At 36.9% G+C, this 25,414-nt stretch overlaps 1 protein-coding gene across 1 annotated transcript; it reads left to right on the plus strand.

Annotated features, from left to right (window-relative positions):
* On the plus strand, positions 1–25,297 carry LOC104499269 (E3 ubiquitin-protein ligase UBR3-like; the record flags this gene model as incomplete). Its single annotated transcript, XM_010142753.1, has 12 exons — positions 1–140; positions 536–694; positions 2,546–2,689; positions 3,246–3,295; positions 7,334–7,400; positions 11,141–11,271; positions 16,634–16,874; positions 20,532–20,711; positions 22,405–22,538; positions 24,516–24,602; positions 25,054–25,119; positions 25,208–25,297. Coding segments are annotated over 12 exons (1,489 nt in total), but the record flags the coding sequence as incomplete, so codon positions are not given.
* Between the last annotated feature and the right edge of the window lie 117 nt (positions 25,298–25,414).

Consider the following 25,414-nt stretch of genomic DNA (forward strand, 5'->3'; position numbering starts at 1 on the left):
GTTTTGTAAAAGACACCGGATTAAGTCAAATTCAAACGTTCCATGTGTCCCGAAAGGCTTGTTGATGATGTCAGAATTAGTTCTTCCACAGTTCATCTTTAGTCTTATTCAGCACTTGAGAGAGGGGTATAATGAGCCTGGTATGTTTTAAGTTTGCATGTATCTAGCATATCTTACCATGCTGCTATCTCTTGCTTTGCAGTCTGTGAAGACCCAGGACATGAATACATGAATGTATCTATATAATTGATTTTTGTTCATCCTTTCCTAACCAAGTTACTGTCTGGCTAGGCTATTTGATTTTGTTCTCTGCTGAAGAGCTTCATAAATATGTTTTAGGGGTTCCCTGGCATTGTGTTGAGCTGTTCCAAAAAATGAAATTGAGATTAATTTGAAACTTATACATGTGAATTTTAGTGCATTCTGAATATATAAATTAATTTATTTTATGGTAGTTGTAGTTGTTTTGCCTTGTGAAAGTCTTGATTGAATGACATTATGTTTACAGCAGAAGTTCTTGTTATATGGTTTTCAGCTCTTGATCTGCCATCAGAGAAAGACCTTCATAAAATCCTCCAAGTTTTGGAGCCACATGTTTCCTTTCTAGAAGACTTGACCAAAATGGGAGGAGCAATGCGATCAGTTCTTACCCAGGTTTTGACTAGCCAACAGTTCTACAAAGATCTTAGCTCTGGTATGTTTGTGTTACTTTTAACAATTACATTTTCAAGGTCTGAAGAACTTAAGGGTTTAAGTTTTGTGTATCGCTTCAGTTTCTGCATGTTTTTATTTGACTTATCAAAACCCAGAAAAATGCAGGATTTTAAGGATTTTTGTTGCTGTTGATAGAAGGGTGTGACTAGAGGCAGCTAGAAACATTTGTTATTAAGACCTGTAAAAGCAAATCGCTCCCTTCTGTGTCTCAGTTAAATGTATATTGATATATCATTTCAGAACAATTTTTACAACAAACCCATTCTCTTCAAAGTCAAGTCAACATGGCAGCTTAGTACTTCCAAATAAGGCATATCAAGCTTATTCAAAGTGGAGTATGTCTAATTTATTCTTGGATCTGCTCTCACAGAGGTTACTGGAGAAGACCTGAATGGCAAAAAACTATTGTCTGTCCTGCACTTCTCTGCAAAACCTGTTTTCTTTTTCTTTCTTTAAAAACATCAAAACTAACATCCCCCCTCTTAATTATTTAGTACATTCTGTACCAAATCACAATGAATCTGAAAATGTTGGGCAGTCACTATTAACCCAAAACCTCCCAGTATGAATTAACTCCATCTTATTTTCCTGTAATTAGAAGGTGTCTTTTTTGAGTCCTTTACATAATTCCTTTGCATGGGTATGGAACAAATAGTAATTACTGGAGATTTAAGTTGCCATAACTGGCTTGGTCAGTAGCTAGTTGAAGAACAGGCAATCACAGGCAATTTCTAAATCCTTATTTGAAAGGAGAAACACTTAGGATAGCTGCCTCAGAGACAGTTTTTTTTTTTCTTCTTTTTCTCTCCTCTTTAATAATTTTCAAGTGGTAGAAATTTAATGACTTCTGTTTTCCTATATGTGGTGGATTTCCTGAGATAGAAAAGTGGAGAGGGAATGGGAAGAAAGGCATTCTTATCTGGACTCTTGGAATGGAAAATATGTGTGTCTGAGTAGGTACAGTTTCTGAATAGAGCAAGCAAAGAAAGGGATTGTAGAGCAAAACCTGCCCTTCTGACTTTGAATGCGAAAGATACACAGCTAAAACGATGTTGTCATCTTTTTGATGTTTTCTTTTCTTTAAACACTTGACATAACTTACTCCTCTAAAGGTTGTTTTTTCCTTATGAAACAAATGTGTTGGGTGGGGTTTTTTAGCCCATTTCTTTGTGAAAATGTTATATCCTGAGCATGCCGTGTGCCTTTGCTTTGTCAAACACTTGAAATAATGACATCTTTATGAAGAGTCTCCATTAATTGCAGCTGTCTTGAACTTTGAAAGAACAGTTTCAAATATTGGAATTTATATATAGCATATTACCATTACTGGTTTTGTTTGCTTGTATTTTTTTGGGTTGCAACTCACAGGTCCCTGCAAAACCAACTGTTTTGAAATGCCAAAACAAATCCTTTTTTTTTTTTTTTTTTTCTGGAAAATTTTTATACATTCCTTTCTGATCCTGCATTCTGACTTTTGAGTTGAATTTAAACATTATAGCTTTACTGCAAAACCAACTGTTTTGAAATGCCAAAACAAATCCTTTTTTTTTTTTTTTTTTTTGCTGTGGTGTTAATGGTAGCTGTGCTGATATAATAGAAATTAAATACATTGTTTAGAAGCAAACATCGTGTTGGAGGGGAAAAACTGAGGTTTCTGGTTTTTTGAATTTCAGTTCATCAGTTGGAAAACCTTTTTAGCTTCTACATCTCACAATTGTAGAGCTTATTGAAACATGGTGGACAGTTTTTTAGCTTGCTTTTACAGAAAATGAAGTATATGAACCAGGTAGCTGTTGTTGTACTTCAATGCTGTTTTACATATGTGTTCAAGGTGTTGGAGAGAATGCGTGTGCAAAGAAAAGTCACGAAAAGTACCTCATTGCTTTAAAAGGCTCTGGACTGGCATTTCCTGAGGATAAACTTGCATGTGGTGTGCAGGAACAAGGAGCTGGAACTAGCACGTTAGCAGTTCAAGGTTTGTGTGTGTTTTGGTTTTGGTTTTTTTTTTTAATATAAATTGTTATTTAACACCCCCCCCCTCCCGATCCCAATGAAACTTAAGGAGTTACCTGTTACTTCGTGCACCATCAAATTACAGGTCTCATTTTAATTCTAGCAACAAAGCTGAACATAGTAACTTTTTGTTGCTGATGTACTAGGCATCATTTTCCAGTCATAGCAGTAGTGGAATTTGAGTAGGCAAGATGAAATTCTCTTAGTGGAATTTTGTCACTACAACTAAGTGACCCATTCTTAGAAAAGTGCTGTGGAATTTTTTCATCGCTAAAGGCTGACAATTTTTTGCAATTTCTGAAAGAACATGTCTCAGCTCAGTGGAAGTTCTACAATGGAATGTACTTGCAAATCCCTAGTTTTGTATTGCTTGGAAGTTTTACTCCAACTTCTCAGTCCACTGCTGTGTATCTTTTAATGTAATGTTTCATTTCGTACGGCTCATTAAATATAGTAAAATACTCTCTTTTCAGTATAAGACTTATGAAAGGAATCTCTGAATTTTTTTATTTCAAAAGGTTTAGCAGGTGCTACAGCAACGTCAGGACAAGGGGATTCTTCAGATGAGGTGAGACTGTTTTTAAAGACTATAATGAACTGCCACAGAATATTAAATGGAGAGAATGCTTGCAGCCAGATCCCACAAACTTTAACTCCTCTATCTATCACATATTCTCTCCATAGAAATAATGGAGATCTGTTGCCTTTCATTTACTGAGGACCTTTTAAAAAAATCCTTATTTCTGCTAATACTATTTCAGTTTATGTATGTAATGTAGAAGAAGCTTCTGTAGGTAGTTCAAAAGTCACTGTCAAGTAAATCAGGCTTGGTTAAAGCAAACTGAAAGCATGTGACGCTGTGAATGGTGTTAGCAGTTTTAGGCACTTGAGAATCCAGCTGAACTGGTGACAGCAGCAGTGAGCATTTCTCTGTAGATAAATTCCCATGTGTAGACTTGACCAAACACATTGAGTGGGAGTAAAAAGGAGGGAATCTCCTTTTAGATTGAGCTGTAATAAAAAAGTGGAATTTAATGAAGAAAGCTAAATTCTGGTAGAGTAACTTTATCGATTTACTTTAATTTTTTTGCTTTACTATTTAAAACCTAATTTCAACTAGTAAGCCTTAGCAGCGGTTCTGATAGGGTAGTATAACAAACTTCAAAGTATGATTTTGCATAGGATTTTTGCGTACATTGAACTTTATGTAAACCACTATTGGAGTAAAACCAATTGTTCATGTATGTCTAAAACAGTATCATGACATGTTTGCCTCTGTCACAAGCACAACAGCATCTGTTATGCTTACAGCAGTGCTATTTATAATTTGGCATTTTTCAAAGTACTGCTTGTTGTTTTTTCACTATCACTTTACAAACAGACAAAAAAGCCCTGCAAAAGACTGCTGAAAGTATCACTCTAAAGGCCCCTGAAACCATGCAGCAATTCAAGTTAGTATTAATAATCTCAAGTATTATTTTCAAATAAACTTGAAAGCTGTGTTTAGAGAACTTTAAAAAAGAATAATGAAGTAACATGCAGGTAAAACAATAAGCGCTCAAAATTTAAATGTTCTTTAGTATGTATTTGCACTTCTGAATTTTCCTTTCATACCCTTAATAAAATCACATTGATGGGGTGCAATTAAAAAGAATGTAAAAATTTCTTGATTTTTTCTTTTGTTTTGAAACAAAAAAGCCCTCAGTTAATGGCATCTCCAAAGAGAGTTAATTTTTATTTTCATGATCTTTTTCTTAATTGTGATCTGCTTGACAAATACGAGTTGCTGAAAAGAAAGTCCAGTCCTTTCATCCAAAAGCCAAAACAGAACTGTGCAGGTAGAAGGCTAAAATACTTCTTAGAAAAATGATGTTACTAGAGAATTGCTTCCTAGAGGAATGAGGAAGAAGTTACCTTGTTTTATGACATCTCTTCCTCTCCCCTGCCATCCCCTGTAAGTTACAAAGGGCATTTACAACTTTTTAATGCTTTATTATACTCTCTTGTAGCAGAGTGAAACTGTTCTAATTAAGAAATGTGGCAAGAGTACAGTTTTAACTGGGTGTTCTTCCTCTGGTATTGAAGATTAATCACTAAAGGTTAATGTTTCTTTCTTACCAAGTGAGTCTTAAGGGTAGCGTTGTTTCATGAATGAAAGGCTAGGTTACAAAATCTACATAGGCTGCAAATGGGAGCATTGCTTCTGCAAGGGACTAAATAGAAAAGTTTTGCATAGTTCAGTATTTAGTTTCACTTCTACAGTAGTAGATGTTTCGAAGCTAAAAATTAGTCTGAAGGATGGATGTATCCTGAGATATGTGGTGTGGGGTTTTTTGTTTCCCTCTCCAACCTAAAACAGTGTAGACTTACTTGTGCTGTACTTCTCAAATGGTTTGTGGTCTGTCCTGTGGTGTTTTGGAGGGGACTCACCATTAGTTTGCTTTATTAGCTTTTCTTCTTCATGTTTTCCTTTGTCCGAAAGGGGAAAAAAGGCCCTCTCTAAACCTGTCCTCTTATTTAAGAAGTTTTTATGTTCCAAGGACTTAAAACCAAGTCCGTGAATGTTTTTACCACACTGATGAATAAACCTCTTTGTATTGGTTATATTAATTTGTATCTTAACAAATGCCTTTATAGTTCAGTGGCACTCAGTGCCTTATTAGTTACTTATATGGTTATTGACTCCTGTTACTGTTTAATGTAATCATACAAAAATCTATGTATACTATCTAATATTACATATATTATCTAAATTTACAACAGATAGGGCACACCTTAGGCATATTGCTAAATATTATATGAAGTAAATCCTTATAGCTCTTTGCTGTTATCTGGGTATATTTACACACCATTATTCAAGGGGTAAAAAATAAGGTGTTCTACATTTGCTTACTCATTCTCGTACTCTTTATCCTTGGGCTTGGCAGACACTATATGTCCTAGCACTCACTAACTCAAGACTGTTAAAACTCCTGCACTTGACGTTAAGTTTTCCTTCCTCCTTATTGCAGCAGTGGAAACCAACTGCCTAACATTACTGAGGAAAAACCAAAGTTATCAAGGAAGTGTTTCTCATGAAGTCACTCATAAATATTCTTTTTTAGTGAAATCACTTCAAAAGTTGCAATGAAGACTGTTATATTTTACATCTTGCTCACACTGTAGAAGGGGAAATGCATTTTGTTTGCCAGAGCAGTGGTGTTGGAGGCTAGAATCAAATGCATTATTTTCTGGTTAAGGTGCCTCTAGCAACTTTCTGGATTAACTGAAACCACTGAAGAGGCCTTGAGACCTCCACCTATCAACTTTCTAGCTATAGGAACTTGGCTTCCTTTTCTTCAGGGCAGGAGACTTAAATTTCTGAGTCCTGCAGTTCATAGTAATATCTCTGCGGGTCTGATTTTTGCTTTATAGTACTTGGCCCCTCTGATTGGGGAGTGGCAACATCCTGCAAACTAACTGGCTTCTGATTGAAGTACATAAACAGTATGTGTTCGCAAAAGACCACAGGACACCTAAGAGTTCAAATGTGTGTCCATCTTAAATGAATTTTCAGGTGGAGGTGCTGAAAGGATAGGAAAATTCAGACCGTTCGTTAACATGATATTTTTGATCAATCCTTAGATATAAAATATGAATAATTTTTCTCCCCAAGGAAGCATAGTAACTCCTTGAGTACCAGGTTCGTTATCATTTCAGTAAAGTTTGGGAGTAAAATATGACATTTACTTAGAGGAGAAAGATACTGATGACTTATTTTTAACAGGAGATATATGCATTAATTATCTCTCATTTTATTAGATCCGGAAGGAATCTTTCTTTATTTCTGTTGTTTCATTAGGACTACCATTATTAGTAAAGATCCATGCAGCATTTAACATAGTCCTGTAATGTCACATTTTTTTCACACCCAGTGTTAGATTTTGCAAAGTGGAGGTGTTGATGTTTTTAACTTGCTTTGCGTTTTGGAACAGTTGCTGGTTTGCAGAGTGCCTTGAAAACTTCAGATGACAAGTGCCTGCTTAAAGAGTTCCCATTATTCTGCAGGGAAAGCAATTAGAATTCAGCAATTAGAACTGGCCTCTTAAAGGTGTCAAAAATACTTTATTATTGCATCAGAACTTTATATTGATTAGAAAATGTCTGTATTGGCAACTTTAATAGCCAATATGTTGTCTGATTTTTTTTTTTTTTGGGGAAAAAAAAAAAACCCAAACCCTACAGGTGAATAAGGTGAAACCTTGGGTGTGCAACAGTTAGAAATTTTGTAGTGTTAAACATTTCTGTAGCAATCAATTTCAGAAAGCAAAGCAGGTAACCTTCCAAAATTAATCAAACAGATGATGTCTGAACTTGCAGATGATAATGTTGCCTTTAGGGGGGAAAAAGGCATTTTAAAAACCCTGATTTTTCTATGAGAAAAACTGTGATTTTTCTAATGAGTTTTTCTGTAAACAACAAAAAAGTATTATATATTCAGGAATATATTCAGGGCTCTTCTGTTTTAGCTTGATAGTTAAATGAGAATTTTGAGACTATACCGTCTCTTGGCAATAAAATTCTAAATATATGATTACCAATTTTTTAAACTCTTCCTCTACCCCAGGAGGACCAGGATGGTAGCCAAGGTGTGGGCAAGCGCAAGAGGGTGAAACTAAGCAGCACCACCAAAGGTATTTATAAAGTACCAATCTCAGTTTATCATATTTGCTTTATGTCTAGCTTAAAAATTATCTAGGGATATTTATTCACATCTCTAGCACTGTAGTGCTGCATGTGACAGTTATAAACATAACAGAATCTAAAAAAGTATAGCAAGTGAAATCGTGATAATTGGCAGCTTTGATTTACCTTGAGTGAGTACCACTGTCTTGGACTCTGTTTGACCAGTCACTTTGTCACCTTCATATCATAAATTGACCTCTAAAAATTTATTCCATTTTCACTATGTGGATGGAAGGTTGTAATACAGCTTGTCAAACAAGTTTTTGATGTATTTGTTTTTAACAATTTTTTTCATTATGATGCTATACATTATGATTGTGTTCTCAGCCAGGCAAGAGTGATTCTCTCTGGTTCTGGTTGTTTTTTCTGTACTGTTCTAGTAAAACGTTTAAGAAAAGGTCCTTTAAGAAGATCTCCTTTGAAGCAGCTCCATTGTTTTCCTAGATTAAAATTAGTCTTCTGTGCAACTTCTAATCCAACATGAGCATTGAGATCAGTGCAAGTTTTAATTTAATAATGAACATAGTCCTTGACTCTTTGTGCTAAAAAATGTTTAAATAATAGTATTTAAACTCATAGTATTAAATAAAGAGCACTTTCTTTGGTTGTGTTTTTTTAACTTGAGTATGAGGAGACTGATGTAGGGAGCACAAAGAAATTGCAAGCTCAAATAAAAGATCATTTGGGTGAAAAACTACTGAAAGTTGGAATAAAATTTCTGTAAAAAAATTTGGAATAAAATTTCTGTTTCGGAACTTGAATTTGAAATGCAGGTATTCATGAAGTCAGTAGAAAGGTATGAAGGTGTTGCGAGGAGTATGGGAAAGTAAGATTGTTTCTAGTGGCTTCAGATTGAAGGAAAAAAGATTGTGAAGCTGTAAAGGCAGAGGACTAAATGTTTTGGTGATGGTGTTAAGAAGTGATCTTAGAAATGGTGTGTGAAAGATTGTGGTGGAAAATAATAATGTGAAAGAGGTGGTAGTTTTGTAGAAATGCAGGAAACTTCCAGATATCCAAGGAAAGCTCTTTTCCTTGAATTTGAGAGGCTGCTAAGAGTCAGGTATTGCAAGGAAAAGTGCTGAGTTTCTGATGCATGACAACTAATTATGGGAAGTAGGCAGGGAGGAAGCGCAGGCTGAGAAGCTGCCAGATCTGAAAACCGGTATCAGCAGTGGCATTTCAGGAAAAGTGGTACTTTAATTCAACATTTCATTTCCCCCCAGGATTGTAGTCTTCCCCCTCTGAGGCATCCCAACATGGACTGTGCTCTTGATGTTGATAGCACCTAATATCAGCCCCAGAGGAGGGAGTCTGTCAATGGGGGAAGGGTAAGTATCTGTTTTTATTAAATATTGAATAGTTTTCTGAAGTTTTCAGTATTCATATTTTATGTCCAATAGGGTATAAAATAAGAGTATGAAAAGAAAATTTTAGAAAACTGAGTATTGAATAAAAACAGATTTACCTTTTCCGTATAAGCAGACTCCCTGTCCCATCATAGGTCTTTAGTGGTACTGTCTTCATAGAAGGTTATCTTGGAATGCTAAGACTCGTATTCCAGGGAGACAACAGTCTATGAATCTTCTGTGGGACTAGGAAAGTATAAAAAGTTTCTTTAAAGAAAATAGAGGTTTTATGCTGAGGTTCACCGATACAGGTATGGGACTGAGTATTGAGAGAATTTTTGTTTTTACTGTCATCAAACCTGCATCCTGCATCCGTCTGAAACACGTGATGTTTAAGACAATTTTAAACCCACAGGCACTATGTATTTTTTAAAATTTGTCAAAAGAAATTTAAAATCATGTGGTGCTTTTCACAAGAGTGGGAACATTAGTCCCAGTGTTCTTGACAAATTTTCCAAGCTGGGTAAGAGCATTCTGCCTACTTAAATTCTGCAGCAGGTATAACTGGATATATATTCTTCCATTCCTGTTTGAAACTGCTGTGTAAAGAATTTGATATGCACTGTTCAGCTGTGATACGTGTCAGAGAACACTGCACATCAGTGACAGTTAATGTGTTGAGTCACTTGTCTTTGTGCCCGGTGTTCTCGCTTGGGCGTTTGGCATACACCTAAACCTGTGCTGTCTGTTCTGTGGACAGATGACTTCAGTCTTCATGGCTACCAGGCTTTCATGGGCAGTAAAATCACACGTGCAATTTCTTAGCAAGAGGTGAGGAAGAGAATGTAGATAATCATCATATGTTTGATGCAGTAGGTTGTATGTAATGCATTACAAAATAGTTAAATATTAAAATACCTTTCATGACACTGTGAAGGTAATTTTTTATTTCAGTGCTTGTGGAATGTATTGAATAAAACACAAACTTGTCTTTGTGTGGCTTGCTGAAGTCCCAAGAAGATCCCTTAAATTTAAATTATTTGTTATTTTTCATGATCTCTTGCAATTCCTGAGGTATTTTGGGCTGATTTGTCACTTGGCTGGGGAAGTCTGCCATTTGGTAATGTTGGAAAATGGAGGTAATTCCTGCCTAGGGAAAGCACAAATGACTATCCTGCTTAGCATAGGCACAAAGCTATCCAGAGCAGTTCCTGGATAATTCCCGCCATAATTCAGTGAAGACATGAGTCTTGAAGGACAGAAGATGCTCGGCTTAAGAGTTTTTCAAATCTGTGCTGATGGGAGCACTTCATACAGTCCCATTGTAATACAGGGTTTTGTGTGGGGTGGTACATCTTCAGATCTAGTTGATTACTAGATATAAAAGAGCATTATTATTATTTTCTTTAAACCTTATTAGTTACAGGAGTGACCAATGCCTGTTATAGGTTTAAATAACCAACCTCTTGAAGAATAATGATAAGGTTTATATTTTAGTGATGTTTTTAAATTGGGTTAATATGATTTATGCTCTGTTAAGCCATAACTTCATGAACAGTTTGTCCTAGCAGAGGTCAGTTTGTGCAGCTTTGCAATGACAAAACTTACTAGAAAATGCGGCTGACGGAATGGAGAGATTGCTGGATTCCTACCTAGGTATTCCACAGGGATGCGCTGTCAGCATGAGTAAAGGGGCAGAGTGAATGGACAGAAGTTGACTGCGGAAAGATGAGGCTGTCTAGTCTGGTACCATCAGGAGCTAGAGCCTAATTATCTGATTATGGTAATTTTAATATTAAAAAGACTTTTGGTCAATCAGTGCATATATTGCCTTATTGCTTCTATTTAGCTTGTGTAGAGCTTTATAAGCAGAACGTAAGTGTTTTTAGGTGACAGAACTCATCACTTAATCACAAATGGTCCTTAACTTGAGCTAATGGTCCACTTAACTTGAGATAAGTAGTAATCTACATTAATAGTTTCCCTCAGTTAAGCAGCTTTGTAAGTATTGTGCAAATTGCTGTTATTGATAACACTCAGTGGAGGTACTACATTAAAGTGGTACGATTCAATCCAATCAATGAAGACTGGACTTTGTGTGGTAGACTTGTACTGAAAACTTTCATTGACTTCCCTGGGAGATCTTTTTTATTGTTACAGTCTTGACACTGTGCAGCGTTGGCTGTGTTCATTTTCCCAGAGTTCTTGGAAAAAGAAAATGAGCACACTAAGATGTTCTTAAATTTTTGTTACTGAATTTTATATAAGACGATGCAACTTACACTAACATTAGTTTTAATAATCAGTGCATTACACATCCCCTCCTCCAACCTTTCATGCAGATCAGTCTATCATGGATGTCTTGAAGCATAAATGTTTTCTAGAAGAATTATTATTTTGGACAATAAAATATGAGTTTCCACAGAAGATGGTGACTTTCTTACTCAACATGCTGCCAGATCAAGATTATAAGGTACTTGCCTTACCTCATTCTAACTTAAATGTCTTTTCTTATTCACATCCTTAGTGTGTATTATGCCTTGCATGAGACCATATATGTTTATATTTTAATAATAAGCAGTAAAATAATGCAAATCTTTTACCTTGGTTTGAGTTTCTTGTTAGAAGGTCTAAAGATCTCTCTTGAAAGAGAGATCTGGACAAAACAAGATGGATAATTCTGGAGCAGCAGTATTAATTATTTCTCATGGTGTACTTTGTTCCTTTATGGTTGTTAGTGCATATTTGCATGTGTTGAATTTTGTTTTATTTTACTTTGTAAATTGATTTTTACCAGTTAAAAGATATGGATCAGCACTAGATGATTCTGTAGTCTGGCATGGCTGGTAGATAATTGCAATGACTTTAGTCCTGTTGCAGCTGTTGTAGTAGGCAGTGGTTTCTCCATAGAGGCCATTACAATGTGAGTGTTCTTGCTGCGGCTGTGCCCTAGGTGATTTTTGGAAGCCTTCCAGCTGCTTCCTTACAGAGTTTTGCAGTTGTCCGTACCAAATGTCTCCTGGCCTGAAGTCATGGAGGCTGGATGTCATCTTCCTGTTTTAAATCTTGGTGTGCCGCCAGGTTTGGTTGTGTGCTCTACATGTTCCAAGACCAAGTATACATAGCAATGAGGCTTAACATTCTGCTCTGATCATGTCAAACCTGTGAGCCATGCAGATATTTTGGACCTTCTCAATCCCTGCTGGGAGGCAAAGATCAAGAAATCATGAAGTCCAGGCATGCAGATTTCTTCAGAAATGTCTGTTTATAATGGGACGGTTCTGTATCCATGCCCCCTTAAAATCTTGCTGTATTGAAGCAAAGGATGTGAAGATAACTTGCAAGGAAGAAAAAGAAAAGATGTGGGTTTTCAGCAATACTCTGTCCATGTCAAGACAGCGTTTTGATTTGGAATATCAGCATAGATTCACCTTGGTCTCAGATTCAACTAATACATGAGGAGACATGAGGACTTCTTGACTGATGATACCTTGCCATGAAGCTTGAATTCTTCTTGATATTTGGCTATCCACATGAACAACCAGTTCTCCTGAACCATTGCCAGCTAAACTCCTACCTGTAAAAACACCCAACTGCAGGAGCATGTGGAGGAAATCTGGTAAGCGTTGCTACGTTTATCTTTTTACTCTACTATGTAATAACAACAACTTCTAATGATCGTGGGATCTTTTTTTCTCATGACAATAAGTCATAGTCTTCATAATCTTTCTTCACTATGTACTCAGAATGGAAACCATGGTATATTTGGTTTCTCTACTAGCTGCCACCTTATCTGGAAATAGCCCATCTTCTACCTACCAAGACTCTATGTTCAGATGAGAAGATTATTTAAGTATTCTTTTTTGTTTGTTTCTTTTTGTTATCAGTTTCATGTTGTGTTTGATTAACAGTTCCTATATACAACCTTTATTACTAGCATAAATCCCAAGTATTTGAAATCTTTTAGAATCTTTGTTTATCTTAATTGCTGTGAATGTGTAAAAGGTATTTTTCAGTAGTAAGGAAACTCAGAGCAGGAAATGTGTCGCACAGCAATACTAGGAAGGCAGTAACACTTTTTTTCTCAAGATACGTGTGCTTTGTTGCCACACTGATGATGCATGAATTTTATATGAGTCTATGAGGATTGTGGCTAATTTACAAGGAGTGGCTCTGCCTTTTACAGGTGTACAGAGAGAATATACCATTTGGGAATGAATTAGAAGAATGTTTGATCTTTCAAGCTTCCATTTAGCTTTTATGAAGGAGAAGCTTGTTTGCTGTTTAATTGCATCACATTCTCAAACAGTAGGAACACGTGTAGCATTGCAAACTGTTCAAGTGATCTCTCAGCTTTCTGCTCTTTCTCCCATCCCATCTACACCATATGTACTGTCTTAATTTTTTCCGTCTCTGCTGTTGCGCAGTTTGCCTGATTCTTCATGAGTGATTTAGCTCATTAAATAATCAGAATTCTGCTAGGTTGTTTTTCTGATAAACTGAGCTAACTAGACACAGAGCACAGGACTGGCCATCTGTGCATGCTCTGAAATTGTTGAAGTCTCTGACCTCCAGTGTAAATGTAGTGGCACTGACTGAGTCTACCATGCCCTATAGAGTCATAGAATCATCTGGTTGGAAGAGACCTTTAAGATCATCAAGTCCAACCATTCACCCTGCACTGCTGTGCAGCAAGCAGTGAGCCACGAGCAATCTCTGTTGCACAGATTTTTTTTTTAAATTGGAAAACAAATTTCTTTTTAGAATTCCCAGTATCTAAAAGTGGCCTTGAAATGGGTAGACTGAAACCCTGGGTTAACTAGCTCTTGCCCCCCCTCCCCTCTTTTGCATTTGAGAGAGACAGCACAATAAACAGTTGGTCTTTGCCTTACAGGATTTGTGGCTGAGGCATTTCTTCCAGCACACCCTGACATTTGAAGCTTGGAAGACTTACAAGTGGAGAAAACAGAAGATAAATTGCTTGGGAAATTAGAGATGTTACCGCGTGGACAAGATTTCTGCAAGAGGAAAAACAAAAGGCCAGAGGAATAGAACTGACTTTCATGTGACTAAGGAGAAATCAAAGAAGGGGTTGGCAATAAAGTGGAAGCTGATGGAAGCCTGTAAATCATCCAGGACCGGAGCCTTGCTGAAATCTGGAATAGTGGAAGTAGAGAAATGCAAAAGCATCTGGTAGAGATAATGAATCAACAAACATAATTATCATAATTGCTGTCGTCATCAGGCACTTCCTATAGTAAATGTTGAGGCAGTTATTACAGCAATAGGACTTCGCTAACTCCTGGATATGCTGTTCTACAACTTCTGTAGAACAGCTTTTCTATTGGAAACTTAATTATAGCACAGCTTCCACCTGGCAGAACTATCTTTTTCTTTGCATTGAAAACATAAATATGGGAGGTGCAAGTTCTAACTGAAACGTGAGGTTGGTGTTAGGCTCCTAAAAATTCTGGGGCTGTTGAATGGCCACCAAGATGAAAGGCCAGATGAAAAAATTAGCTTTTGTTTTTGCATAGGTTAGAAATTTAGAAACTGCACAAGATCGTAGAGAGGAGGTCAGTGAAAGTAATTAAATTTACAGAAAACATGTCTGTCTTAGAAAGCCACTTGTTGCAAATGGTTGGAAGCTGAGAAAGTATTTGGAAAGACATTTTATGTCAACATCTGCATTTGTGGTTGATTCTGTATTTTTTCCTTAGTTCTATATACAGCTTTGGCCACTCAAAGACAGGGTACGGGGCTGGATGGACTATTTTGAACTACTGTGGCTCATTTTTTTTACGAAGGAGAGCTGCAGTTATATATGAGCTGCAGTTCACAGTATTTCAGCACTTTAACTTCTGGAAATGAGTTTAGTTTCTTCCCCTCAAAACTGGAAAAAGTCGTGTATGTTCGTTTAACTTCCAAGTGAATAAAGGAGTAAAGCTGATGTCTTTTCTTTATTTAAATGTATTATGGAATCTCTGTCATTACACTATAATGAATCTACAGTACTTTCAGGAATTCATTATCATACATGGGTGAGGCACAGAAAGCTTTGATGTGTGCTGATTTAAATAAATAAACAATCCAAAAATTGTCCTTAGAGGAGGATGCTGTTTTGTGATCAGCTTGAATTGAGAGTGCTGTGTAAAACATAGTTTCTACATCACAGAACCAGAGTCCTATTTAAACGTAGTACAATGTGAAGACTATATAAACAAAATATACTTTTTTACTAGCAGCATTAATATTCCAACTTCTTTAAAATATCAGGTGCATCATTTGCGTCTGAGATTTAACACTAGTAGTGTAAATGTCTTCGTGTTTGTTTTTAAGTGTTATTGCCAATGATTAAAGTTGTATCAAGCTTTAATTTAAAGGAAATTTTGTGATAAGTTGTTCTGCCTTGGAATATTAGAATGATATTATAGTAACTCTGTGCAAGTGTGGTGTATACATTGTTCCAAAAAGGCTTGAGCTGAAAACAATAACCATTGCGCTGGGGTGCTATATGTAGAAGATGCTTTCAATTGTTACACAGATTTCCATTATTGTGGATCAGCTAAAAGAAGGCAAGTTAAGAAGTGTTATAGGGTTTGCTGCAGTGACATCTCCCTCTCCACTCTGGTCCATGTTTTTTCACAAAGCAGCTATATTTTTGAGGATATTTTCTGGAAGAAGCAATATTTGTGCCCAACAGCATTATGGCATTATGATATTTTTGGAAATATTTTCTAAATGGAAAGGACATGGTAGTGCTATAAGAAATATGGGAGCACTGAGTCTGAGGCAGGTAAAATAAAGTAGTGATTTGTGTACAGTCTAGTGAAAACAAAGCTGTCTGAAGGTGGTTTTAACATTTCTAATTTTATGCTTATGGAAGGTTAATATTTCTGGCAGGAAGAGGCAGGATTTTAGACTTTGAGCTGAAAATATTCATCACTGCACAGCTCATATCTCTTATTAATATCTCTTATTAAGCCAAGCAAGTCCAGATGGTGTTAATTCAGAACTTAAATCACTTAGTACTTTCAAAGCTGACAGATATGCACACATGTATACGCAGTGCAAGAGGTTGGTATACACTGCTCTTTGAGGTTAATGGAGTGGGACAAGTAATTGTACTAATATTTATATGTATGTGTATTGATACATTTAAGAACCAATCTGGTTTAAAAAAACCTGAACAGTTGTGTGAAGCATAGCAAAACTTGCTAATGGCCTTAATTATTTAGGAGAAAGCACTAAAAAAATATAGAATGTTCTGATAGAGGAAATTCAGGGTTGAAATGCCATCCTTGACGGATGAAAACCTTACTCCATGGGTAGGCGAGTGCAAGTGATAAGTTAAGGCAGCTTTATTAGACACCACTAATCTCATTGTTTGTATTGTATCATTTTGGGACATTAGTCCCTATTTTAGGATGTAAAAAATTTAAGATGAATTCATTATTAGAACTTTGCTGCTTTCACAGGGGTGCTGACACCTTATATTCCTTGTTTCAACATTTCTAGGGCTTTTTTTTAGTGTGGAAAATATAAATGAGAAGATTAGATTTTCATATAATGTAATATAATTGGATGCATAAGTCTATATGGCTATCTATAAGTCTATTATGACTGTCTGTAGATAGGTCTTTTCATGTGGACTGTTTATAGAAGCTAGACATGGGATAGTTGTTAGTCCATCAGTTTTGTTTTGTCATGGCAACTGGTTTTATATTCCTAGGATATGTTGACTGTACTTTTTTAAAAGAATATTTTATAATGAAAGGAGGCTATAATTTTTGTATGGTGCTTGTTAACATAAACATTTTTTTTATAATTTGCAGATTGCTTTTACCAAAACTTTTGTTCAACATTATGCTTTTATTATGAAAACACTGAAGAAAAGCCATGAGTCAGATACAATGTCTAATAGAATTGTGCATATCAGTGTTCAGTTGTTCAGCAATGAAGAACTAGCACGCCAAGTAACAGAAGAATGTCAGCTGCTGGATATTATGGTCACTGTTCTGTTATATATGATGGAAAGTTGCCTTATTAAAAGTGAATTGCAAGGTAGGTTGATTTGTTTGTTTGCTTGTTTCCATGGATAATAAATTAATTATAGAGGAAATTTAATCTCTTTTGGTAGTCAGTCCATGCCCCAACCCCTTCCCAAAATTGTACAGGATCCAGCAATATATGAGAGAGACCGAATCTCAAATTCCTAAAAATGTAAAGATAGTTATCAAGAGTGATACTGATGTTTTATCCTTTGGTTTGTAGGGTTTGATGGTTTTTAGGAATGTTACATAGTTTATGATACAGAGTATTATCTTGCAGGTGCTTTCTTGTTGGCTAAAGCGCATAAACACTATGAAGCTCATTCGAATGGGAAACTATATATTCAAATTGAGACTTTTATTAATTAAAAAAATATTTTCAAAGTATTTCATAAGCTATTTGAAGTGTTTAAAATTGTTTTCATTTTTCTCACAGGTTATTGCCTTAAAACTTGATATAAGTAGAGGAGAATGATTTAATACTTTGTAAATATAATCATTTGATCAAGCTTTTGGTTAACAGAGTGGCAATTTGAATTTGAACTGTGTAACTTCTCTAGTGAAAACAGCTATCCTGTTTCTACACCCTTGTTTTAGCTGTCCTTATCTGAAATTGGTGGCACAACAAATCTTGCCAACTTCTGTTTTTCACACTTGCGTGTACCTAACAGACCGCAGACCTCTCAGCCCTCTAGACGGGCTGACTGCTGCTGCCAAACAAGTATCATGAACTTCTACATGAAATTGTAAATTTTCTTGTCTGAATTATCCTTTGTTTCTGAGTTCACTCTTATGTATAGCCTAATAGAGAATGACTGCACTGAAATGAGATGTTCTCAGTCGTCTAGCTATAAAGAATGCCCTCATTCAGCTGCACTTCAACATGAGAAATCTTTCTGTTGCCCTAAGTAGGTGGCTTTACAGTATTCAAAGAAAAATATTGGATCTCTCTTTAACAGTTTGTAGATCAAGTGACTTTTGCTAAAATAATGCTATAGTTTTAAATGAACATTAGACCACTACTTTAAAGTAGTTGCTTTTCATTGCTGGTCAGTACAGGATGTTGCTAGCATGGTGATAAAGTTCTGTAATGGATCAGAATTTGCAGCCAACAGAAAAAGGCTGTGACTGAGATTAGGCATTCTCTAAATAAACTTCCTGGTAATTAATTATGTAAGCTGGGGCTGCTAAGTTAAATAACATCAGATATATTTGTGATAGATTTGTGAGAAAAGACTTATCCCTGGAGCAGTTATCCCAAGACATGAAGTTAACTGTTTCCTGTCCCCAGCACCAGTGATTTCCTGTAGTTAAGACTCCGTCATGGAATCTGTTCGGTGCTTTTTGAAGTTTTCGCAACATTTCCTCCTCACTGCTTAATATATGAGGGGTTTGACAGAAGAAATTTAATAAAATATTTTACTGATTTTTTTCTCTCATATTCTCCTTGGCCACTTTTTGCAATTCTGTGGTCTTGTATCTTCTGTTAAGGTCCAGGTATCTCTTATGATGTTGGAAATAGTGAGGAGTCTGTTAGGCATCTGTGCTGGTGAGATAAATTGAGAAGAATTCTGTTCGTGTGGCTAGTGCAAACAAGTAGGTTGTTTAGAATGAGATGAAGTTTACAAAGCCAGTGGGTAAATGGAGAAAAACATGTAAGGAGCAAGGAAAACGGGGACATCTGATGCCTGTTAAAAGTGTATAGTTCATTAAGGGTGTTTCTGATTCTGAAACAGTGTTGCCCAGGAGCTGTGTTGATACCAACTTTCAAAGTGTTCCTAATTCAGCTCACCTCTCTCACATATGATGTGGAAGGATGAGGAGGTGAAATATGGGTGCAGGTGATAAAACTGGCTCCCCAGGAAGATGATGTCCCTGTGCTTTTAGAAACGTTTTCCCTCTCTATCAGCACTTCCCTCCTACTGAACTTTTCATAGGAGAATTTATACTCAAGGGAAAAATTTTGGTAATGGTTCATCTTTTAAAAACAGCTTTTCCTTTGACTTGACCTTACATTAACTCTGGCTTGCAGAATACTCTGAATAAGAGACACTGCCACTGCCAGTCTGAAGTAACTCTGGATTTGTCTGTCTAATCTATACTGGAGCAGAGAATCAGCAACGTATGATTGCTGGTGCTTTGCAAAGTCCTTCAGTGGGTTCAGGCAGAGCAAGCTGAGATACTATCCTGTTCCTGCATAGGCTGTGTGAGCACATGGGAACCAGGCAGCTTAGCAGCAAGACCCAGTTTCCTGTCTTTGCAGATGTACCAGATAACAAGAGAGAGATTAAAGAATATTTAATCAACTGTATCAGAGAAGTTTGAGAAGCTCCACTAGAGCACTTCAGGCTTCCTGTTCCTTCCAGTGCTTCAGTGTAATAGATAGGAGCCAGTCTTAAGAAATGAAGCTCTGTTACCTTATGGTAACAAGAAAGTATCTGTTCATAGTTGCCTGCAACTCAAGCATATATTTCAGGATGAAATCTGATTCATTTTTCTGACTGTGCTTTGTTCTTGGGAAATAAAACTTGTTCAGATCAAGATACTTGTATGACAAAGTTACAAAACCTGTTGACATTAGAGGCAAGAGTGTAATTTTTTTTTTTTTTTTTTTTTTTTTTTTTTTTTTCCTGGTACCAATAAACCAACAAAATAACCTCAGAGGAAAAAGAAAAGTATTTTCTTTGGTAGTTATGACAAAGGGGAGGAAAAGAGCTTACATATATACCAGAAGGAACCAGCCCAGATACATATGTGCCTCATCAACTGGAGCCTCCTAATAACTGTGTCATTTTTAGCTGTGGCTGTGCTGTACTGCTTATGACCCTTTCTGTGCATAAAGGATAACTACAGGGGTCCGTCACTGCGTTTGAACTGGACAAAAGCCATCCCCAAGACTGATCCTCAGATGCAAGATTTTGTTTCTTCTGTTAGCTCAAAACAGAGTAGCAACTGACAGATGGGTGTCGGTAGCTAATTTTCTTTGGATCATGAATCCAGGATCAGTCATGTTTCCCTTCTGGCCTTTCCAGAGGTCCCTCTTAAGAAAAACAAATAAAGTGATTTATTTGACATGTGTGGAGGATGTACTTCTGTGACTTGGGGAGGAGATTCTTTTTTCTTCCCTTCTTTTGGGAGCCTTTTCCTGCTCTAGTCTCAGGAAGGCTGCATAAAACCTTCTCTCTGTCCCAGATTGAGTGGAAATGCTTTTCTCTGATGTCCTTCTCAGACTCAAAATGCCAGTTCGGGTTTTAATTGCAGATTCCTGTTTACATGCTGTAAGGTAGCTTGCTCACTTGGAGTGTGTCAAATTCAAAGTGGATTTCACATACTCATAATAGAATTTGTATTGTTTGGTCTTTATATACTACTTGAGAGTATTCAAAAAAGGCATAGCTGTGATGGCTTTACTAACTGCTTTTCAAAGACTGTGATGTTGCTCAAAGTGTGTGTGTCTCCTACTGAGTGGGATCTATGTGGATGATCCCATCATAAGAAAATGGACACAGGTACCACAAAAACCCGTTTTTTCCTCCAGTTCTCTGAATGTTTGTGTAATCACAACAATACAGTAAATCCTAATTTTTATTTTTTGCATTATCTTGTAACTTCAGTTAAAAATTAAAACAGGAAGAAAAAGTTGGAGGTTTTTTTACTTTTTTTTTTCTTTTTTTAAATCTAGATGAAGAAAACAGTTTACATGTTGTGGTGAATTGTGGGGAAGCACTACTGAAGAATAATACTTACTGGCCCCTGGTTAGTGATTTTATAAACATACTTTCACACCAAAGTGTGGCAAAGAAATTTTTGGAAGATCATGGTCTTTTGGTAACATGGATGAATTTTGTATCATTCTTTCAAGGTATGTGACTTTTATAACCAGTACTAATCCAAGGATTTTAAGACAGCTTAATGTTTGCAGTAACAAAATCCTTACCTGCTGTATGTAAATATTTAATTCATTAGTATTCTTGTAAGTCTGTATTCCTGGAAAGGAACAGTATATTCTAGAAACCAGGTAAATTTGAAAATGATCTAATGGATCTTTGTCTTGTGTGGACTTGTCAAAGAGCAAGTGCATCACACTTGAATTCATGGTGCCAAAATTCTGAAGTTGTACTTAAAAGTACAAATCATAAATGTTTTACTGTGAAGTTCTAAGTTTAAATATAGGGTATATTAATCTGATAAATCTGGATATTTTTCTAGTGTTGCTGTGAAGAAATGTTTTTAGTATTTAAAAAAAAATTAAATCTTGAACTTTTCACTAGTGATAAGTGGTCTGCCTAGAAAGAGGACCATCCAAAATGAATGCACCCTCAGTTAAGGTTGCAGACACCAAGTTGGGCAGGACCGTTTATCTGCTGGGGGCTCTACAGAGGGGTGTGATAAGTGGTCTGCCTAGAAAGAGGACCATCCAAAATGAATGCACCCTCAGTTAAGGTTGCAGACACCAAGTTGGGCAGGACCGTTTATCTGCTGGGGGCTCTACAGAGGGGTCTGAACAGGCCGGATCAATGGCTGAGGCCAGTGGTTCAACAAGGCCAAGTGCCAGGTCCTGCACCTGAGTCACAACAACCCCATGCAATGCTATAGGCTGGGGGAAGAGTGTGGCTGAAAAGTGGCCAGCAGAAAAGGACGTGGGGGCGTTGGTTGACAGCCAGCTGAATATGAGGCAGCACTGTGGCCAGGTGGCCAAGGAGGCCAACGGCTTCCCGGCTTGTATCAGCAGTAGTGTGGCCAGCAGGAGCAGGGAAATGATTGACCCCCTGTTCTGGGCACTGGTGAGGCCACACTTCGAATACTGTGTCTAGTTTTGGGCCCCCCACTACAGGAAAGACATTGAGGTGCTGCAGCATGTCCAGAGGAGGGCAGTGAAGATGGTGAGTGGTCTAGAGCACAAGTGCGATGAGGAGCGGCTGAGGGAACTGGGGTTATTTAGCCTGGAGAAAAGGAGACTGAGGGGAGACCTTATTGCTCTGTACAATTAACTGAAAGGAGGTTGTGGCAAGGTGGGAGTCAGTTTCTTTTCCCAAGTAAAAAGTGAAAAGTCAAGAGGAAATGGCCTCAAGTTGTGCCAGGGGAGGTTTAGGTTGGACATTAGGAAAAATTTAGTTACAGAGAGGGTTGTCAAATATTGAAACAGGCTGCCCAAGGTGGTGGTGGAGTCCCCATCCTTGGAGGTATTTATAAAACTTATAAATGTGGTGTTTAGGGACACGATTTAGTGGTGACCTGGCAGTGCTGGGTTATTGGTTGGACTTTATGATCTTAAAGGTCTTCTCCAACTTAAATGATTCTATGATTCTAAATGTTCTCATTCACTGAAGTAAAAAGGCTCCTGTCCATATTAACATCACCTGAACAGCAAGGACTGTAGTTACTAGTCAGTCTAGAGCTATTGTTCTTTTCTCATTTATTTCTGCTCAAACTTTGATGCTTTTTGTCATATTTCATCTATCATTCTGCTGCTAGATAAGATAGTTACACTTTATGGGTTTTTTTGTGTTAATAGCTAAATATTTGGTTGTATAACTCTGCTTAAATCTTTGAAGGTATGAATTTAAATAAACGAGAATTAAATGAGCATGTGGAGTTCGAATCACAGACATACTATGCTGCCTTTGCTGCTGAGCTGGAAGCCTGTGCCCAGCCAATGTGGGGTCTTCTGTCACACTGCAAAGTTAGGGTAAGACCGACATTTCTCTGTCATTATTCTTGGTTTTATTAATGATTTGTTCCAGAGTTCTCAAATCTGAAAGGTCTGCCTGATTTATGTTTCATAACTTGGATTTTGCTGGTTTTTTTTCACCAAATATATAAAACTTGGATTTTGTGTATAGTGAGTATAGAATTCATACTTGTACCTGATTTAGTGTCTATAAACAGGGACTACAAGTTCGGGATGTGTACAGTCATTCCATATGACTATACATACAGAATAATATCTAACCTGATTAAGAATTTCATAAACATCTCTGAGTCATTCTGCCTTTGTTCAATGGGAAAGGAGATCCTTAAGTTGTTCCTAATGTAATTATAATAGGGATATTATAATTATGTTGTAATAGGGACAATATAATAGCCACTTCATTATGATAAGAGACAGGAGTCTATGGTTTTGTGGTGTTTTACTGACAACCTGAGGTGAAAGCCTCTTATGGCCTCTATAACATCTCACGGTCTCTAACTACTGCAAAGATTTGTGACTGTTTCCTAGTCTGTAAATGACATTAAAGTATAGTAAAAATGGAATCTATCAGCTTATAGGAATGCTTAACAAGTGAAAAAATGTTTTTATTGGTTATTTTTTATGAAATAAATACTTATCTTTGAAATTAGTTTCTTCAGATACGTAGTACTGTCCGTAAGACATTAATACCTGAATTGAACCATGCATTGGAAAAATGCATGAGCGTACCATGCAGTTTTGAAACAGCTTAAATCAGGCAGTTGCAAAAGCCTTTCCATGATGTAAGTTATACTGATACGTTATGAATATATCAGTTTATGAGTCTAAATTATCCTTTGAAAACTGAAATACAGCTTCTGGCTTTTTGAAGTATTCCTTTCTTTTTAGCTTCAGGATGGGAAGATCAGCCTTCAGTTTAAGGCCTGTAAGATTCCTTGCTCTGCCTGTCACCACGTCTGTCATGTTTTCGTCCCCCTGTTTGAGCCCTTTGGTCATTCTCAATAAATCTGGAAGAGTTTTAGAAGTCTCATAGCTTAATTGTTGTACTTCTTTAGAGAAACATGAAGGATGAGAAGAAATTCCAGCTTGTGTCCCGCAGGGGAGGAAAAGCTGATGGAGCCTGGATGCCATAGAGGGTGGAGCAGCAGGATGGGAGTGTAGTTGTTGTATTTCCTGATGAGAAAAGCTGTCTGACTGAGCCAGTCTGCACTTGCACAGCTTCTGGCTGGCCAAAGCACTGTTGGCTTTTTCACGAGAGTGTATCACAGATATCCTGAGAGTGTGAGGCGTGTCTGGAGTCTGTGTTTGGAGGGAAGAGAAGATTAAAAGAAAAGTCAGTTAAGAAATGAGGCTTTATAAGTGCAGTGATCACAGAGCAATTTGGTTTAGCTCCCCTCCCACTTTTTGGTCTTGCACATCACTGTTTTGCTCCTGGAGGGCAATGTACAGCTCTAGTCTTGAAATACATGATTAAATTTGAAATATATTACAGTTTTAGGACATTGTTATAGAGTCATATCATACAGTTTTAACAAGGTTTGCTTATTATTAAAATATGTCTAGTATTATGTTATTGTTGCATTTCAGGTGCATGGTGTTAGCCGACTCATAAGGACCTTTCAGTAGACAAAACTTACAGGACATTAGCCATTCCTTTTGGTTATACAGAAGGACTGGGTTTTTGTTGGGTTTTTTGTGTTTACATCTCAATTTTTGGTAAAAATAAACACAAATGAAACAACAGTAGGCACTAGGACCAGATGACTATTCTGAAGGTACCTTAATTCTTACCATTGAAATGATAATTTTTTAGAGTAGCAATGAAACCATCATAATACTAATTTCCATGTAAGGGCATAAATTATTATTGTACAAATATTCTAGAAATAATCATATCTGTTTGTAGTAGGAAAACAGTGACACACACTTAAAACTATTTTGGCTTGTGTAGTATGCTAGTTTCTCTTACTGCAGGAAACACAGGAATACACACGAAATGTTGTCAGATACTGCCTTGAAGCGCTTCAGGACTGGTTTGATGCTATCAACTTTGTAGATGAGGTAAATATCGTTAGTGAATTCAAGCAAGGTACTGTGAAAATCTGATTAAATTTCAAAGGCACTCACCCCCCCACCCCGCCCTCAAATCATCATTCTAGGTAGTAGTTGTGCTGTTGGTGTACTACTCTTCTGCTGAATGAAGAGCTGAAGTAATGGCCAAACAAGTCTTCTCCTTGAAGATATGGTAGTGGGAAGCAGCTTTGCCACCTTAGCAAGGAGTACTCTCAATCAATGCAGCTGCTGGGGGCTTAGTAAGATTAACTACAGCTGTCTGAATAATAAGGGAAATTTCTGAATCATTGGAAAGTGCAGGGGGATGAAGTAATATTAGGTCAGTGGAAAGCAGGTCCATGAAATGAAGATAGGCAAGATACTGTTCTTAGTGGTTGTGACAAAGTCATTTGTAGGTTTGATCATTTGTTATATTTCAATATCTTTATTTTACTTTCAGCCAGCTCCCAACCAAGTTACTTTTCACTTGCCACTGCACCGTTACTTTGCCATGTTTTTAAGTAAGGTAAGCGCATGTTTTAGTCACACAGAAGATGGAAGTTCCCTCTTAAGTGTGATTGTTCAGAACAGCGTGTGCTTGCTTTTGGTTTTAGGCTGTCAAATGCCAAGAACTAGATCTGGATACTATCTTGCCAGATCAGGAGATGCTGATGAAACTCATGATTCACCCGCTTCAGATTCAGGTACGGGCAGACTTCTGACTTTGATGCAGATGTAGAGGTATGCAACAAAAAATAGTTGCTCTCTGATTCTTTTAACCCCACTCATTTAAACATATTTAGAAGTATATATTTTATATA

Source organism: Buceros rhinoceros, unplaced genomic scaffold, assembly GCF_000710305.1.
Source record: "Buceros rhinoceros silvestris isolate BGI_N320 unplaced genomic scaffold, ASM71030v1 scaffold9779, whole genome shotgun sequence".
NCBI lineage: Eukaryota > Metazoa > Chordata > Aves > Bucerotiformes > Bucerotidae > Buceros > Buceros rhinoceros.